Source organism: Phragmites australis, chromosome 15, assembly GCF_958298935.1.
Source record: "Phragmites australis chromosome 15, lpPhrAust1.1, whole genome shotgun sequence".
Lineage (NCBI taxonomy): Eukaryota > Viridiplantae > Streptophyta > Magnoliopsida > Poales > Poaceae > Phragmites > Phragmites australis.
In genome coordinates, this window is record NC_084935.1 from 355,308 (window position 1) to 373,988 (window position 18,681).

Consider the following 18,681-nt stretch of genomic DNA (forward strand, 5'->3'; position numbering starts at 1 on the left):
TTGTCCAAAGTAAGTGCAAACAATCTCCTATCAAGATTCCAGTCAATCATGCTATCATAAGACTTTGAGCACAACTTTCCATCATGATGACCTCCTACATGCATGAATTTAACAATTTTCTTTTGCATGCACCAATTGTCATCTATCCAATGCACTATGATACACATGTAGCCTTTATTTTGGTTGGATGTCCACATATCCATGGTTACACTAAACCGACAATTGATGGTTTTAAAGTACCATATAATTTTTTCTTTTCCTCTACAAAGATGTTTAATATATCTTTCCTCACAGTGATGTGACTTTCAATCGGAAAAGTAGGGCACAAAGACTTGATAAAATCCACAAAGTACTCATGTTCAACTATATTAAAGGGATACTCATTCATAATAAATACAAGATTAAATTTCTTCAAACTACAAGCCTCGTCATACCTATAAGTCTCAACCGAAGCAATGGAACTATTAACCTCTTCCTTCTTCAAATTGAGTTTGTGCTGGCCAGTCAACATTCGATGTTGACTATTCAAGTGAGATTTGAAAATGGATGTGCCTCTGTGGCTCTCACGCTGAGACTGGTAAGTGTACTGTTTGCATTTGGCCCATTTTTCCACAACCTCAGTGCCATCTTCTGTTGTCTTCTTTTTATCAAACTATATGAAGTGGCTCCAGACATCAGATGTGCATTTCTTGCTTCTCTTACAAGGAGGTGCCTTGTTCTCAGCAGCTCTCGTCAACTCCATACTTGCCTCCCCACCATCAGTGGCACCTGCAGCTTGAGGTTCTGAAATGTACGAGATGTCGCCTAGAGGGGGGTGAATAGGTGTTTCCTGAAATTTAAAACTTCACGACGGATTACTGAATCCGAAGACTCCGGGTTATACAGAACTCAGATAACCCAGGCTTATCTGGATAATCCGGATGATACAGGAAATTGAAACTAATGAGTTTTTGAGCAAATCTAAATGAGTCTATAAGTTACGACAGATTCTAAGAGATTCCTAAATACCTTATCACCAACAACCTGCAGTCACACACACACACACACAAACAAGTGGATCAAAAAAAATCCCCAAAAATCAACTAGAACAAGTAAATGTGCAATAAAGTAAGGGAGATAAGGATTTATTCTCGAAGTTTGGCCACCTCACAAAGAAGTGCCTACGTCTTCATTGAGGAGCTCACAAAGAGCCGGATCTCTTTCAACCCTTTCCTCACCCAAGCGACCACAAAGATCAAGCTAGGGTTCTTACTCAAATCAATGGGAAATACAAACTTCCCGGGGTACTCCACAAGCTTGGGTGCTCTCAGGGTGACGCCTTGCCGTCTAGGAACTCAAAACTACAAAGTAAAAAAACGTGAATCAAAAGATTGGCGATGACCTCAAGTGCTCAAGAATGTATTATAGCTCTTTAGCACTCAATCTCACTTCCCAAACCCTAATCTTCAAATCTTTCAAGAATTAAAGCTCTAGAGGAGTTAGGAGGGTTATTGAATGGCTTTGAATGAGTTTGTCCATGAGTTGGTTCAACAGCTATTGAAGAAGGGGATGTGGGGTATTTATAGCCCACTTCAAAAAACTAGCTGTTACTGTGTATTTTGTACTGACCCGGAGTGTCCAGGTTCACCCGGAGACTCCGAGTAACACATGGATATGTAGTCAGAAACACTATCCGAAGCCTCCCCAGAGGGTCCAGAAACATCAGAACCCGGAGTATCCGGGTCAACCCGGAGACTCCGGGTTAAGCACTTAAAGCCTACTCGAGACTCTGGCCGGAGTCTCACACGGAGACTCCGGCCACAAACTGGACTTTGGAGTATCCGGGCAAACCCGGAGACTCCCGGTTGAGCTTTTAAACTCAAACTAAGACTCTTTACCGGAGTCTCACTCGGAGACTCCGACCACATACCAGACACTGGAGTATCCGGGCTAACCCGGAGACTTCGGGTTGAGCTCTCAAGGTAAAACTGAGACTCTCTGTTGGAGTCTCATCCAGAGACTTTGACCAACTGATCAGAATCCGGAGTCTCCGGGCTCCGGGCTTAGACAACAAAAGCCTTTGTCTCGGTGTCCATGGGTGATTTGTGTCTCTCAACTTTTGGGTCTAAAAAGGATACTTTTAGCAATGAGACACCTTCAAGACTATCAACACGCATCCTTCTTATAGTACGGCTATCCTAAACTTAAATTCAAAATAAAATGAATTAAAGCCTATTGAGTAACTACATGACGTTTCTCTTTTCTTTTTGAGGGACGTCAACATCTCTTAACTTATCTAATGAGACTTAAAACATGTTTATAACTTCAGCAAACCCATTAGTCACTTTATCGTTTATCATCAATTAGCCAAAACCCACATTAGAGGCCTAGATGTACTTTCAAGTTATGCAGTAGGAGGAGGAGCGTCCGAGGGCTATTGTGGTGAAACAATCATAGGTAAAGTCGGGGATGTCACTGTTGTGCTTGCAATGCTGCTACTAGCTTCCATGGCCTTGGTGAAACAATCAAAGGTAGTTTAGATTAGCGATAAATAACTAACAATCTAGTGGACAGAGAGGCGCGCGGACTTATAGTGATTCAGACCTGGTGGCGGCGATGAGCGGACGGGGCGGCGCGATGGGCGCTTGGCGGCAGACGGGTTGGCAGCAACGTGCGGATGAGGCAGTGCGGTGGATGCCCGGCAGCGGATGAGGTGGCGGCACGGTGGGAGCTTGACGGCGGGCAGGGTGGTGGGCGACGGACGAGATGGCGGCATGGTGGGTGACCGACGAGGTGGCGGTGGCGCGCGGACGGGGTGGTGTGGTGGGTGACTAGCGGCGGAAGGGAATGTGGGCGACGGACAAGGTGGCGACAGTGGACGGGGAGGTGGCGGCGGTGCCATGGGCGAGTGATGGACATGGACGAGGCAACTGATAGCCTGTATACTGTATGAGATAACGTTAGGGTTGTTGGTGATGAGCCGGGTAAACACAGATATTATCCGTTTTTAAAATGACCAGATATCCGTATCCATATCTTTATCCGACCCAAATAGCTTTTCCGTTTCCGTATCCTTATCTGGATAAGAAATATTCGTATTCGCATCCGTATCCGGATAAGACCTTCCATATTTGAATTTCCAGAAACGAGCGGAAATTATCCACTCGTTTTCAAGCCTACTCGCAACAGCTGCGCTACCTGTGGCTCCTGCTCTGCTCGACTCGAGGCGATCAATCTCGGTGGCGTCCCTGAGAAAACGTGCAAGGTATAAATTGCTGAGCGGACTGCAACAGAGAGAAATATTGTGTGCCAGTCGGAGTCGGACTTTGAAACCTTTTCGTAGTCGAATCGCAAGTCCTCTCCCCCACTGCACAACTTCTCCACCAACCCTCCTTTTTGCACCACCCACATGGACGGCACCGACAAAGATCTCCGCAACACTTGCGAGCTCATCAGCCCCGTCCTCTCCCTGTGCCTCGCAGCCACAGTCAAGCGCATATATAAGATTATGTGCACTTAAGACATTGATCTAGGAGAAATCCCTTAATAGAGGCGCAAGACTATGTTTGATTGAATCAGAATTACTTTGTCTAAAAAGGGACACATAAGAAGCTCAAAGAATATTAAACGTAAGGGTGTTACCCAAGTGTTAAGAATTTGTATCTTGTACAGATGCATCTAATTTCTACATTTATCTTTGTAGATTACACCTCGATTGTATGGAACCTAGTTTTATTCTCGCAATTGTTCTTTTTAATTAATTATTATTTAAATTCTGCTATTGGCGCTAGTGTTGGCAATGCAGATTTCACGTCACACCGTGTAAGCACCACGAGGCTTGGCGCCGAGATCTTGAACCTCAGGGTCACTGAGGCTGGCGCGGGTCTCGTGGGTCAAAAGTAGAAATGATTTTGGCATGGGTCCATTTTTAGAATTAGTTTTTAAACAAGGTTAAAATATGAAGAGATAAAAAATACATGAGATGCCGTTTGAGCGCCAGGGCGGTTTTGGCATAGGATGCCGCTTCCTGGCGATGCATGCTGCAATTCATTTATTGTTGACAGCAGCAACGTCCCTCTGCTCTGCAGCCTTCATTGTTTTCCTGCTCTGCGTCTCCAAAGCACCGCTCGGGACGCTCATATTCCTCCAGCCACCGGACCGGGGCTAGTTAGCACCAAATGGCGCCGTCGTATCGGCCCTATGCCGCCGAGCACGGGAGCGGGGACGGCGTGGAGCGGAAGCCTGGTCGGTGGGTGGCGGGGCTGGGCGCGTCGTCGGCGTGGTGCGGACTGGGCGGCGACCCGGCGGAGATGAAGCGGCGGAGGCGGGTGGCCGGGTACAAGGCGTACACGGTGGAGGGGAAGGTGAAGGCGTCCATCCGCAGGGGCCTCCGCTGGATCAAGGCCAAGTGCACCCACATCATCCCTCACTAGCTGCATGCCTCTTGGTACACACTCTTGTGTTTCTTGCAAGCACAGTCTCCTGTTTCGTGCTTCTCGATCTGAGGCGTGTTGTTGTTTTTCTTTGTTGATCTGACAGTTGGATCTCCATCTGAGGCGTCTCATTGCCATGCTTGCAGGGATTTGGGATCTTGCAGACGCTTCTGATTTGGGATCTTGCCGAATCAGGCTGGATGCTTTGCTTGCTTGCCTGCCGCTGTTGTACTCGAGAATGCATGTTTCGTGCAATGGAAGTTGGGAGAATCTTTGCATTACACGCGATTCACTCTGCTTTGCATGGCCAATAATATATGTAAATATCTATATCTATTGCTTGCTTTGGGAATGCGTAATCTATCTGCTCCAGTGACCATGTGTAATCAATCTGTTGTCTAATCACTCATCTGCAACCAAGTATGGCAAAAGTTGCCCACACCACAAGGGACATCGGCAGCTTCTGCAACGAAGCCCATAGTTCCCTACTGCTTTAGTGAACAAACAAACACAAGCCGTTCTTACAAAGACACCAAACTACTCCAGGTTAAGAAACTCGATCCAAGCTGAAGCTGCTAGTACGATCGATCCGACTTGAGCCACCTCTCCAGCTCGCCCTGCGCTGCCACGTCGTCAGTCCCCTGTGGCACGTTGACGTTGGGCTGGGCCTACGTAGACGTACGTACAGAAAGGCAGCAACCAGACACCCAGATTTGGTAGGTCTACGTACAGATCAGGCATGTGTGTGCATTTAATGTGTATTCGAATACGTACACATTAACGTATAGCAATGCTTAGCGTGGAACAATTAATATATATAGTTTTGTCTTGTGCTCGTCCCTCAAATGAGATGAACTTGTTCTGCCACATAATTAAGGATCAACAAGAACAGAGGACAACCAAAGGATATATATTTGCAGAATTAATTAAAAGATGAACCGATAGATGAATATTCGCTACTATAAAAAAAAACATAATCCCAATCAATTCTAAAATGGTGATCCTAGAAAAACCGACATAGGTGCTCTTATCCTTAGTCGGTTCATAATATTACTTAGAACGAGTTATTATATACAGGTTTTAAATTTTATCATAAAAGGTTATAGGTTCAATCTATACAAAAGTGTCTATAATATCAACATTGTTACAAACAGTTTCATAATTATCTGCAATAGAGTTACACACTAACGTTTTTCTTGTAAAACCGTCTGTGCGTAATAAGGATTACAGACAAATTTTGTTGAAACCCGTATGTGAATAGTTAAAGTCACATACGGTTTTTGTTCAAACTTGTCTATGTTAATTGTTATAGGAGGAATATTTTTTTAAAACTGTATACATGACCATTTCCCTCCATAAGTAAAATTGCTTCCTAGCTGCACTTGTGATGTAGTAGTATACACACTTCATTATTTATAAATTAAACAACACATTGACACATTATTTAGAATATCTATCAAATATTATTCATAGCATCCATCACATATTGTTCAGAACACAAAACACATGTATTTACATATCACAAGGGTTATAAACATCACACAGATACACATCACTCACTGTTCAGAACACATAAACATAACTAGCTAAACATGATCACTAGCTATACATCATTGGCGATGCTATCTTCCACAAGGACGAGATGATATATATAATGGCGACACCATTTTTCAGAAAGACGAAAAGTGATTGACAAACTTAAGTCGATTGACACCGTCTAAAAAAGACAAGATGATAGATATCATCTCAGCCTCCTATGTTTCAACATAAGATCAATTCAATCATCATCTTCGATAAGCAGCTCGCAGTCATTCGGGTCAGACTCCATCTTAACTAGCTCACACGTGAGCCAGAACCAGACTACGTTGCTACTAAACCGTTAGCCATGGTTCAACAAAAAATGCATGTTCAAACCTATCTTGTGGACAATCCCCATCCTGCCATCGCATGATTGTCATGAACTGTGCTATTGCATATCTACGATGGAAACAAGGTATTGCCATCAGTTACACAAATCGAAGTAATTAAAACCTGACTAAACCGCGATGGAAACCATATGTACCCACCTTAGTGCAGTGAAAGAGATTCAGCCCTAAGATCGCGCTTCTTTGACATTAGGATGGCGAGTGAGGATGAGTTTCTCAGTGCAGTAGAACATATGAACACTAGGATGCCAAGTGAGGAAGAAGAACACTTCTCGTCGCTTTATATTGAGGGGATACAAGCGGTGTGTGTGGGGGAAGCCAAAAGAACCCGGGGAGACGAGCGAGTTGTGTATGTGGGAAACCAAAAGAATCTAGGGAAACGAGTGGTCAAATTTGAAAACATTTGTGGGTCTTTAGATACAGATGTGTTTTCATAAAATTCATCTATGTTTATCGTACAGACAACGATGGATCTTACAATAAACCATATGTGACAATATCATAGACGGATTTTTCTAAACATCGTCCGCATCTATATGATACAAACAGATAGATTTGTAAAAATTATTTGTGAGTTCAGTCACACCTAGATGACTATCCTGTTATAGATACGTATTTCTTATTTGTCAGTGACAAGTCATAAGAAATCGTCTGTGACAAGCTGTCTGCTTTCAATAATTCTATGATAGTGTAAACTTCATATGTCTGAGATGGCTAGAGGCTAAAAACCTAGTGAAAATAAGGCACTATTCCAGTCAGTTTTGCTAATAAATCATCAATAATAATATTTCGAATGTTAATAATTTTGACAAAAATACTTTTAAGTAAAATGATGAAAATATTTTTACAACTAATTATGTATATGGTTTGTAACATATATAATTCCAACAAATATATAGGAAAAAGATTTGTCAAAAGAAACATTTATCCTACAAACTAAAGTGACAACTATGATATTACTAATTATGTGTAACGAAAACATAAATATTAGACGCGGTAACACTAAATACAAACTCAATATATCTAGATATGGATATGTTATGAGAGCACCGCCGAATGAATACGTCGAAAATGATGTCGTAGTTTGATTTCAAATTGGATCTGAAAAAACAGGAGGAGATTCTATGCTAATTTTCTTTCTAATTTCTTTATTTATTTTAATTAATAAAGTGAGTCCTATATTCGTAGCTGGTAACGAGGCGAGAAGAATGGATAAAAAAAGTTAATTATTTAAATTTTAGAGATTTTTATTAGATTAAAAAAGAGTAAGAGAAAAGATGATACTAGAAAACACCAGCTCACCGCGCGCCGCCCAATGGCCCACAGACTCCCATCCAACAGCCCAAACCTCAGCGCCGCGAAAACCAAATTTTCTCCCGCCGCGGTGCTTCCACGAATTTGCAAACGAAACCAAAACAAATCCCCATTCCTCACTCTCTCCAAACCTCCCAAAGGAGATCACGCGCGCGCCCAACTCAAACCCTAACCCCGAATCCTAATGCCTCCGCACGGCGACGAAGACGGCGGCGCCAGCCAGGCCGCCGCGCACCTCTTCGCCGGCGTCCGCTTCGCGCTCGTCGGCTTCGACGCGGTCTCTGAGTCCCAGGTGCGTCCCTCTCCTCGGTGCGATTCGGTGCTGACGCGTTCTGATTTCGCGCCAATTTGACGCGCCTTGTTCGGCGTTTGCAGTATCGGCTGGAGATGGTGCGCTGCGGCGGCGCCGACGCCGGATCGCCGGACGCCGCGGAATGCACTCATGTCATCGTATTCGGCCTCGTATACGTCAGTTCTACTTCTACCTACCTGCGATTGTTTTACTTATTCTCGGATTGCTAGTTTGGTGATTTTATTTTGATTCACATGGTACGCGTTTTTTTTCAAATACAGGATGACCAGGTGTGCGTGGCGGCACGGAAGGATGGGAAGAAAGTCGTCACTGAGCTATGGGTGGACGACAGCTTCGATCTTGGAGAGTTGCCTGATGCAGATCGGGTCAGTCTCGTTTAACTGTCTGCATCCATGATGCCTGCCCTTAGCCTAAACCTGTAATTTTCAGTGCTAGCACTAGTAGTATACAAGTCTCTTGCATTTTGAACAACTTATGCGAATTAGTGTTTGTTGGGGACCCCGTATTTAGCTCCATGACATCGAACCATTAATTTTCTTGTGATTAGTTTGAGGGTGTCAAGCTGCTTGTTTTGAACCTGATAGGTACTATATGCGCCCGTGAGAGATTTCAATGGCATACCAGGTAGTGATTCACTTCACATTTGCTTGACGGGGTACCAGAAGAATGGCCGGGAAGACATAATGGTATGGTAAATTATGTTGCTTTTTTCTTCACTCTCCTACTGTAGACCTCTAATCAGTGTTTCATGAAGTTGTACATAAAGAGTATGTGCTCAAGTCATTTTGTTGTTGACCGAGTCTCTTATGATTGCCTTTGGTTGATTGAGAGGTACTGATAGATTAGGAACTTAAGTTGTGGTCCCCTTGTTTATAGTATTGAGCATGCATTAGTTTTTTTTTTTTTTTTGACATAAATAGGACAAGAGGCCCGTACTGATCTTTTTCCATTAAAAACAGTGATGTACAAACAAAATACAAAGGCAACAAGCCGGTGGCGGCCGATCTCCAAGCTGACGGCCTGCCGATCTAACTGGCCTTGTGTCTGCAATCGGGTTGCAGTGGGTTTCATGTACAGTTTTAACATCCCGATCTGGAATGTCCGAGGGCTAAACTCTAAAGTCCGTCGTGATGTAGTTCGTTCCTTAGTCTCTGACGCCAACGCTTCGGTCATGTGCTTGCAAGAAACGAAGCTCTCCACTGTTTCCCCTTACTTAATTAGCGAGATTTGCGGCACTGCTTTCACCTCCTACTCGTTTTTGCCCGCCTGTGGTACCAGAGGGGGTGTGATCGTGGCTTGTCGCTCGCCCTTTACGGCCACCATGGTCCAGGTGTTGCAATTCTCCATCAATGTCACAGTCGCCGCGCCAACGATACAACCCTTCCACCTGTCTGCTGTCTATGGGCCTCCAGACGTTCGCTTCAGGGAACCCTTCTTAGCCGAGTTGGTCAGTGCTAGGGCCCTCCTGCCTGGACCGTGGCTTCTAATCGGTGACTTCAACCTCATTTCCTCCACGACGAACAAAAACAATGCCAACATTAACATGAGATCCTTAGCGTCGTTTAGGCGCTTCATTTCGGACCAAGAACTCAAAGATCTTCACCTTTTCGGGCGGAGCTTCACATGGTCCAACAAGCTGGCCTCCCCAACTCTCGTCAGACTGGATAGGGTGCTTGCTTCTTCGGAATGGGACGCCTTATTTCCGGACTGCATGCTGCAAGCACTGTCGTCTGATTCTTTTGATCACCGCCCGCTTCTCCTTTCCTCCTCCGTCACTACCCGGCGCAGACGTCGTTTTCACTTTGAGTCCTTCTGGACCAAGTAGCTGAGCTTCCTTGAGGTCGTCCGGGACGGCTGGTCCTTGCGGCAAGCTGAGCTTCACTTGCCTCCTCTCATACGCCTCGGGATCTTGCTCCGGTGCACGGCAAAGACCTTTCAAAGTTGGAGTAGTAGAAGGATTGGTATATCCGGGAGCAGTTGCTCATCGCTAGGGAAGTGATCCTCCGGCTGGACTCTGCGCAGGAACTCAGGGCGCTGTCTGCCACATAAGCCTTTCTCCGCAAGCATCTCAAGCGCATTTCCCTTGGCCTCGCCTCCCTTGAGCGTTCCATCGTGCGTTGCCGCTCTCGGCTGGCCTGGATCAAGGACGGCGATGCGAATACGAGACTTTTCCATTCCTTTGCAAGCTTTAGATCGCGGAAGAATACTATCCTTTCGCTTTCTTCCTCCGCCGGGTCTGTCTCCTCGCATGCGGACATGGAAGCTCTGCTGTACAAGCACTTTGTCTCAGCGCTCGGCTAGACCACCCCAAGGCCTCACTCCATGGTGTTGACAGAGCTTGGCTTCTTCCCCTTGGATCTTCAGTCCTTGGATTCCCCATTCTGTGAGTCGGAGATCTTCCAGGCCATTAAGCAGCTTCCGCCCAATAAGGCGCCTGGGCCCGATGGCTTCACGGCGGAATTCTACCAGGTGGCTTGGCCGGTCATTAAAGGCGACATCACCTTTGCCATTGACGCTTTCTGTCAGGGCGATCGCTGCGTCCTCGAGGGGCTAAATAGTGCCTTCGTGACTCTGCTGCCTAAGAGAGACGGGGCTGCCTTGCCATTCGATTTTCGGCCCATCAGTCTCATTCACAGTTTAGGCAAGATAGTCACTAAGATAATGGTGATCCTCCTCTCCAAAGCTGAAAGACCTGATTTCAAATAGTCAGAGCGCCTTCATCGCAGGGAGGTCGATTCATGATAACTTCATGATGGTCCATTCGGTCACTCGTCTCCTCAAGCGTTCAAAGATCCCGAAGATCCTTTTCAAGGTGGACATATCCAAGGCCTTCGATTCGGTGAATTGGTCCTTCCTCCTGGAGGTCCTCAGCGCTTGGGGCTTCAGCCACCGTTGGCGTGGTTGGCTAGAAGGCATTTTGGGCTCCTCGTCGTCGCAGGTGTTGTTGAATTCCTTCCCCTGCCCCAAGATTGTCCACGCTAGGGGGCTGAGACAGGGAACTCCCTCTTCCCTTCCTCTTTGTCATGGTTATGGATGTCCTCGCTTGGATTCTGGCTAAGGCGGGGGAGGCAGGCATGATTGCCCTCACGGGACATCGTTCTCTCCTACACCGGTATTCCTTGTACGCCGTCGACGCTGTAATCTTCCTCTCCCCCACCCCCCCGGACATCGCCGCCCATTTGGACATTCTGCGCTTTTTCGGTTTGTGCTTCGGCTTGCTAACAAACCTGAGCAAGTGCGCAGCGGTGCTGATTTCCTGCTCTGACGCCGTGATCAACAACATCAGGGATCTCTTGCCTTGCGACTTGGCCTCCTTCCCAATATCTTACCTCGGAGTGCCGCTCACCCCTGGGCGTTTGCGTCGTTGTCATCTTCAGCCAATAATCAACAGTCGCTTGAAAGCTTCCGGCTTGGTAGGCTAAGCTAATTTCCAGGCCAGGGTGGGTCATCCTCGTGCGGGTGATCCTATCCGCTTCTCCTCTTCACACCCTGATGTCCATCGCCTTACCTTCATGGGTTGTCAAGGAGATCGATAAGATCCGCAGGGCTTTCCTTTGGACCGGTGAGCGAGCTCTGGCCGGGGGACGCTGTGCCGTTTCATGGCCGCGGGTCTGCAGGCCGACTTGCTACGGCGGCTTGGGCATTGCAGACCTCCGCTTGGCTGGCATTGCGCTTCCCCTTCGTTGGCTTTGGTGGCAAAGGGGGGACCCGTCTAGACCTTGGGCCACCCTCCCTCTGCGCCATGAGCGTGCTGTCCAAGCCCTCTTCGACGCTTCAGTCACCTTCGTTGTCAGCAACGGGACCTCGACGTTGTTCTGGAATGACGCTTGGCTTGACGGCCGCTCAATCCATTCCTTAGCTCCGGACCTTGTTCTCTGCGTCTTCACCGCCTGCAGACGCCATAGGACCGTCTACGAGGCCTTGTTTGATCGTCGGTGGATTCAGGACATCACTGGCGCCTTATCCCTTCCTGCGCGTCACAATTCCTTGCTCTCAGTGCTCGGCTGCAGCTGGTTATTCTCTCCGGGGAGGAAGACCGCGCCATTTGGAAATGGAACTCTGCTGGTACATACAGCGCTCAATCGGCGTACAAAGTCCTCTTCCTTGGCTCCACGCGGTTTGCCGTCGGTTCGCTTCTCTAGAAGATTTGGGCGCCAGCAAAAGTGAAGTTTTTCGGTTGGCTTGGGATGCATGACCGGTTGTGGACGGCCGCTCGCCGGAAACGTTTTGGCCTACAGTCGGATGACCTTTGCTCTCATTGCTCACAAGGATTTGAGACAGTGGACCATCTTCTCCTTCATTGTGTGCTTGCCCGAGACCTTTGGTGGCGGGTGCTGGGGACCTCTTCCTCTGCCGATGAGTTGGTCTTCTTCGATTGGTGGCTCGGTTTGCGTGCTCGTGTCGACAGTAGCCTGCGGGGAGGTCTTGATTCCCTTATCCTCCTCAAGGCGTGGCGCATTTGGCTGTCGCGAAATGATGTCATCTTCAACGGACGCCGTGCCTCCCCCGACGCCCTTGTAGCTACAATCCGGGAGGACGCCGATGTTTGGTGCGCGGCCGGAGCTTCGAACTTGGCTGCCCTCTACGTCTGCCTGCGCACATTCGGCTCAGTGATCTAGCATCGGCTTCTCAGCCTTCATCGCCTCCTTTTGTTCCGGGCGCCACGGATTGTTGTTTTGTTGTTTTCCTGTTTCCTTTCTCTTTTTCTTCTTCTTCTTCTTTCTTTCTATCTTCTTCCGATCGTTCTCGGTCGCGGTGTAGTTCGAACTTTTGTTTTTCCCCTTAATTCAATGATGCGCAGCTCTCCTATGTATTGAGAGAAAAACAAGCCCAAAAAACAAAAAAACGCAGACAACACTAGAAACTACTCAACCAATCTTGCAAGATAGTCTAGGTCTATGGCTATTCAATTACTAGCACCAAAATCTTTCCACTGAATGCCACTCACTCACTATGCTATAGGAGTAGATCTGCATGCAGCAGACGCTTAATACATTTTCACTCATTTCCTACTAGGTACTAGTTAGTTTATTGTCACAGTCAAAGTCTGAATACCACATTGTTTGTTGCCCTCATTACACTTGTTTTTGGTGGTACATTTTAATGTTAAATGTAGAAAATGGTTTCTTTGATGGGAGCACACTTCTCCAAGCCTTTGATAGCAAATAAAGTCACCCATCTCATTTGCTACAAATTTGAAGGTATGCTGTTTCTTCATAGTTTTGCATACTCTACACTGAACTTGTGTTGCAACTTGCATACTTTAATCTCCCAGTCCCTTTTTGTTACCATGCTTGTTCTTTTAGAGTTGTATGACCTTGTATTCAATGCATTGACTTAACAAATTTGAGGTTCATTTCTCCTCCTTTTTCTTATAAGGTGCTAACATGTTGATTTATGTGGGCTATTGGTAGTTGCTTGCATCGGCAATATGAGATTTCGATCTTGCTTTTTTGTCTTTAGTTTCGTTTAATTTCAACAAGAATGCAATATTTAACCAATGCAGGCCTCTGAACAGACTCTTGAAAAGTATGAACCTCAAAATTCTATCTACATTGAATCAGTTGCTCTTTATTGACCACTTTTATTCCAAATTGTGCTAGGCGAGAAGTACGACGTTGCTAAAAAGGTGAACATCAATCTTGTTAATCACCAGTGGCTGGAAGAATGGTATGCGCAATTAACCAGCCTACCCAAAATCAGAGTAGATATCACAGCATGTCACGATTATTTGAGCTGAAGTATTGTATATATTGTTACTGCAGCTTAAAGGCATGGGAAATTCTCCCAATTGATGATTATACGAAAAGGTAAGTGGACCATCATGCTTTTTTCCTTTGATGCTTTCTATTTTACCTCTAGAATAATTTCTCATCACCCAATAACCTGTGGGTCAGCGTGTATATATGCCAGTAACAGTATATGCGATGCACTTGTTTTATTCTAAATATGGTAATTTATTTCATTCAGTGGTTGGGAAATTGAGATAATGGAGGCACAAGGCAGAGACTCATCAGGTGGTCGACGTATTAGTAGAAGCACCCCTATTACAGAGATTAGAATGAGATCTCATGTTGATTCTCATGTCGATGCACCCATTCGAGGTCCTACTATCTCTCCTAGCAAAGCAGAGGGTGCTGCAGGAGGGCAATTTGGCACTCCAGAACAGATAAGGAAAACAGAAAATGCAAGCGAAAAGTCACTTGACATCAGAGCTGACTCAGGAAGTGCCCCTAACAAAAATGGTGTTATAACTTCTGCTGATCATGGTTCCCATGAATCTACCCACCCTTGTATTTACCCCAGTAAGAATGACGAGGCTCCTGCAGATCAGGTCAGCAGTGATGAAGCTAAAGATGATCATAAAAGGGCACCTGACACCAGGGCTATTGCCCTTTGCACTCCCAGTGTACATAAAAGCATTGCACCTGCTATTCCAGCGGACAACATAGAGAACATTGATGGAATTTTGCATAACTCCAATCAGATCAGTGTCAACAATGTTCTTTGGTCAAACTCTTCTGAAAAAAATTGCTCCAAGAAAATATCACACTCATCAGAAATGGGCAGAAAGGTAGATCAGAAGGATGATGGACATATCCCTGATCTCAAACCCACCATTAGTCAGTCATATGTTGAAGAAAAGGTAAACTTGTGTGAATCTAATCTAAGATCAGAAGGCAACTCAGCATCAAGAAATAACCAAATCTTAGGCTATTCCAGAAGGCGCTCTTCGAAGTCAGTGTCACCTGAGACTAATTTAAGATCAGTTCACCAAACAGCATCAGCTCAGTGTTTCGAGGGAAATACGCCAAGGGTTGCACCAAGGAAGAATGATCTGGATTTTAGTGAGACTGCTGGTGCCCAAAGGCTGCGAGAAAATGAAGTAATAAAGCACGAGGATAGATCAAGCGGTGCCCTCTCTCAGAAGAGGAAGAGCATCCTTTCTTCAGTCAGTTCAAAGCCACGAAATGGAGCCCCAGGCGCAGGGACTGGAACAGTAATTAGTCCTTTTTCAAGCAGGGAAAGTGCATCTGAAGCAGCAACTGTTTCGAATCTTGGTAGAAGCTCCACTGAATCTACCAAAGTTGATGGTCGTCTAAACAGCGATCCAACTTCGAATTTTACAGAGAAGCAAATGCATGGCTCATTTAAAAGCAACCTGTTGAGCTATAGGAGGACGTCGTTGAAGCTTGTAAGCTCTGCTGAAGTAGAAAAGATTCCTGAAAATTATTCTGATGATAAGATTATGGGGGCAGTGGGTAAAGTAAAGGCTCCAACACTGCAAGAGGCAACGACTGAGAAGGGTTGTGCTATATGCCCTTCTGTCAATTCTGAAGTTAGAAAAGAAAGTTCAGGTGTATCTCTGCAGCATGGGGACACTGAGATGAGTGATGCGCATCAGCTTAACAAATTTGAAGTTGCAGATCCTAACTCAGAACGTGACAAGGTAGTTTCTCATCAAAGCTTGGAAGCAGGTCCTAAAGAAATCCCAGATAACACAATCACTGATGAATATGGAACATTTCCCCCAAAGGTATCAACTTCTAGAGTGAAGAATGCTGGTGCCAAGAGGTCTCGAACTGCTGGCAGCAAAGCAGCTACTGAATTGGTAAATAGTAAAAGTGAGGTTGCAGCTTCTAAGACCATGCATGATAAAGTTTCTTCTGAAAATGTAGAGATGAAACAGGAGGGAAAAATTAGTAGTCCAAATGTTGCTGAATGTCCCTTATTTCCTGAAGGAAAAATGAATAGTAAATCGAGGAATGAAGTTGTGAGGAGCTCTCTGGGTCACAACAGTAAAATGAATGATGCACTAGCGGTTTCCAAGGCAGAGTTTGTTAATGTGATTCCGCAGAAAAATATGAAGGAGAACCACAAAAACCTTTCAAGCAGTGCAATTGCTGATGAATATCAAGGACGTTCATCTCAGAAGGTACCAAATTCCATAGCAAGGAATTCAGTTGCAAAGGGGTCTCGGACTGCTGGTGTCAAGACGGCTGATGCAGCAACTGTTGATAAAGCTGAGACAATGTCTTTGAACTCAAGTTTTAATGAAGTGGGTCCTCCAGAGAACGGAGAGGCCTGCCCTAAAAAGCTTTCAAGCAGTGCAAGTGCAGATGACCCTGAAACGTGTACAGCAAATAAAGTACCAAGCAACAGAGTTCGCAAGGTAGTCGCCAAGAGGAAAGTGTCTGCTGTCCAAAAACACAAATCTGCTGAGACTTGCAATAGTGCAAGTGTCTTTGTATCTGAGGATAAAGATGTCTCATCAAAGAGCGGTGCACAGAGGTCTAGAAATGCTGGCAAGGTAACAGAGGATCAGGATCTGCAGAATGCCAGTGAGGATAAGAGGAACGATGTATGTGGATTGTTTTGCAAAGGTGCCGTGGAAAACAGATCAAAGAAAATGCAGAGTTCTAAATCGAGAAGCATCAAAAGACAAAAAACTACATATTTAGTTGATGGTTCTACGGACCATGACAAGGAGAACATACCAGCCGGTAGTGATTTCATTTCCAAAACAAAAAATGGAAACAACAGCATGAGTTCCAAATCCATCACAAAAGCATCGCAAAATGGCAAAGTTTTGCTTGATGAGCGCAGTATGATAGAAGGAAATGATTGTGGAACCTTGAACATGTTGGAACCAGCATGGTTTATTTTAAGTGGACATCGCCTGCTGAGAAAGGAGTACAAGTCAATACTTAGACGCCTGAAAGGCAGAGTTTGCAGGGATTCACATCATTGGTCTTTCCAAGCAACACATTTTATCGCCACTGAGCTCCGCAGAACTGAAAAATTCTTTGCAGCTGCTGCGGCTGGCAGGTAAAACTTTTTGTCTTATGCATCCTTGCTAATCTTTTACCTTATGAGTGTGCAGCCCTGCACTGCTATGGTTTTCTTCTCATAAATAGTTATGCTGTAGTAAGGTTGTGTTGAATCAAGTTCCACTCTTTCTTAGGTTTAGTTCAAGTTATTGATAACTTGTTTATGTTGTCTTGATATTGTATTGCAATAATGTGTGTATAATCATTCATCCTTTTCATGTTTCGATGAAGCCTGAATATTTTTTTCTTAAAAGGTGGATACTCAAGCCTGATTACTTGACTGCTTGCAATGAGGCTGGCAAGTTGTTAGAGGAAGAACCATTTGAGTGGCACGGTGACGGCCTTAACAGCGGTGATACAATCAGCTTGGATGCTCCAAGGAAATGGCGCCAACTGAGGCAGCGTACTGGCCATGGCGCTTTCTTTGGGATGCAGATCATTATATATGGAGAATGCATTGCTCCAACACTGGTAAGACTAATCAGGCAACCGATCTTTTTATCTGATAACAGTGGTACCATTCTGATGCTACAGTACTATTCATCCTTTTGTTAATTGCGTGATTGGAAATGGAAATGTGTTTCATTGCCCGCTTCATTCACGTTTCCTCGTTTCCTTTGCCCACAGGACACACTAAAGCGCACAATTAGATCTGGTGATGGAACCATCTTAGCAACCTCCCCACCTTACACCCGGTTCCTGAACTCCGGAGTGGATTTCGCTGTTGTATCAGCGGGCATGCCAATCTTAGATGCATGGGTACAGGAATTCATGAGGCACAACATCCCGTGCATCAGCGCCGATTACCTCGTCGAGTATGTCTGCAAACCGGGACACCCTCTGACCAAGCACGTTCTCTTCAACATGCACGATCAGGCAGAGAAGTCCCTTCAGAAGCTACTGAAGAACCAACAAGATGGGATCAATGCTGACACCGTAGAAACAGCGGAGGGAGGCGAGGGCGATACAAGTTGTTCTGCCTGCGGATCAAACAACCGTGAAGGGCTCATGCTGGTATGCGGAGGCGATGGAAATCAGGCCGGCTGTGGGGTTCGGGTGCATGTCAATTGTTGCAACCTTCCCCTTGGAGCTGCCCCAGATAGTAAGTGGCTGTGCCCCAGGTGTGACGAACAAAAATCTACAAAGAAGGCTAAGAAATCTGCCAGGTCAAGAGTGTTGAAATGCAGATGATTCTGTGCCTCCGTTGTTATTGTGTTAATCATCAAAGAATAATTGAGCTTTGTACCACTGTAAAGAACTTTCCAGCTCTCCGAAATGCCTGCTCAGAATTTCGACGTTTTCTTCTTTCCAGGTCCATATTTCCTCTTGATCAGTGTTTTGTTTCAATATACAGTAGAGTGTACCATGCTGAGTATACAAAGCAATGCTTAAGGTTCTTTGCGTTTCCATTATAGGGCGCTAATGCTGCTCTCTTAAACAAGCATATACAAGCTTCTGTTGGAATTAACTAAGTGCTGTTTCTTTTCTTTTCACTCGTGTGGACATATGACGAACTTGGAGATGCTAATTTGCCTGTTTATTTACTTGAGTGGATCGAATGCATTAATTCGAACCATTATCATTAACTTAGTAGCAATAAAATTGTCATATAGGTAAGGAAGGGGTCGTGGCAAAGCTAGCTTTTCCAGCTCTTGAAAAGCATGCATGCATGTGATTAACAAAGCTCAAAGCGAAAAGTTAGCAACGCTGCCGTCTTTCGTGTCTTCTTTGGAGGTGCAAATGGCCGGGGCAATTAGGCCACAAATGAACTTTACGGTAATGCACGGATCTGAAATGCGATCTAGATCCTGTAATTTCGATCGGATTCGTCCTGAGATGGATGATTATTGTCCGGATAAAGCTCTCAGTAATCCATGTGCTGTTGA

General features: G+C 45.4%; 1 protein-coding gene across 2 annotated transcripts; it reads left to right on the top strand.

The window, feature by feature from the left end:
* Positions 1-7,729: 7,729 nt before the first annotated feature.
* Positions 7,730-18,207, top strand: LOC133893053 (BRCT domain-containing protein At4g02110-like). Of its 2 annotated transcripts, XM_062334024.1 has the most exons (10): positions 7,730-7,943; positions 8,027-8,119; positions 8,225-8,329; positions 8,549-8,650; positions 13,081-13,165; positions 13,568-13,634; positions 13,730-13,774; positions 13,935-16,793; positions 17,050-17,266; positions 17,423-18,207. In XM_062334024.1, exons 1-10 carry the CDS (start codon positions 7,836-7,838, stop codon positions 17,984-17,986), a joined length of 4,245 nt encoding a protein of 1,414 aa, XP_062190008.1. In that variant the 5' UTR covers positions 7,730-7,835; the 3' UTR covers positions 17,987-18,207. The 2 variants fall into 2 exon arrangements, with proteins under 2 accessions (XP_062190008.1, XP_062190009.1); XM_062334025.1 differs by lacking the exons at positions 7,730-7,943; positions 8,027-8,119; positions 8,225-8,329; positions 8,549-8,650 and adding an exon at positions 12,272-12,980.
* Positions 18,208-18,681: the final 474 nt, after the last annotated feature.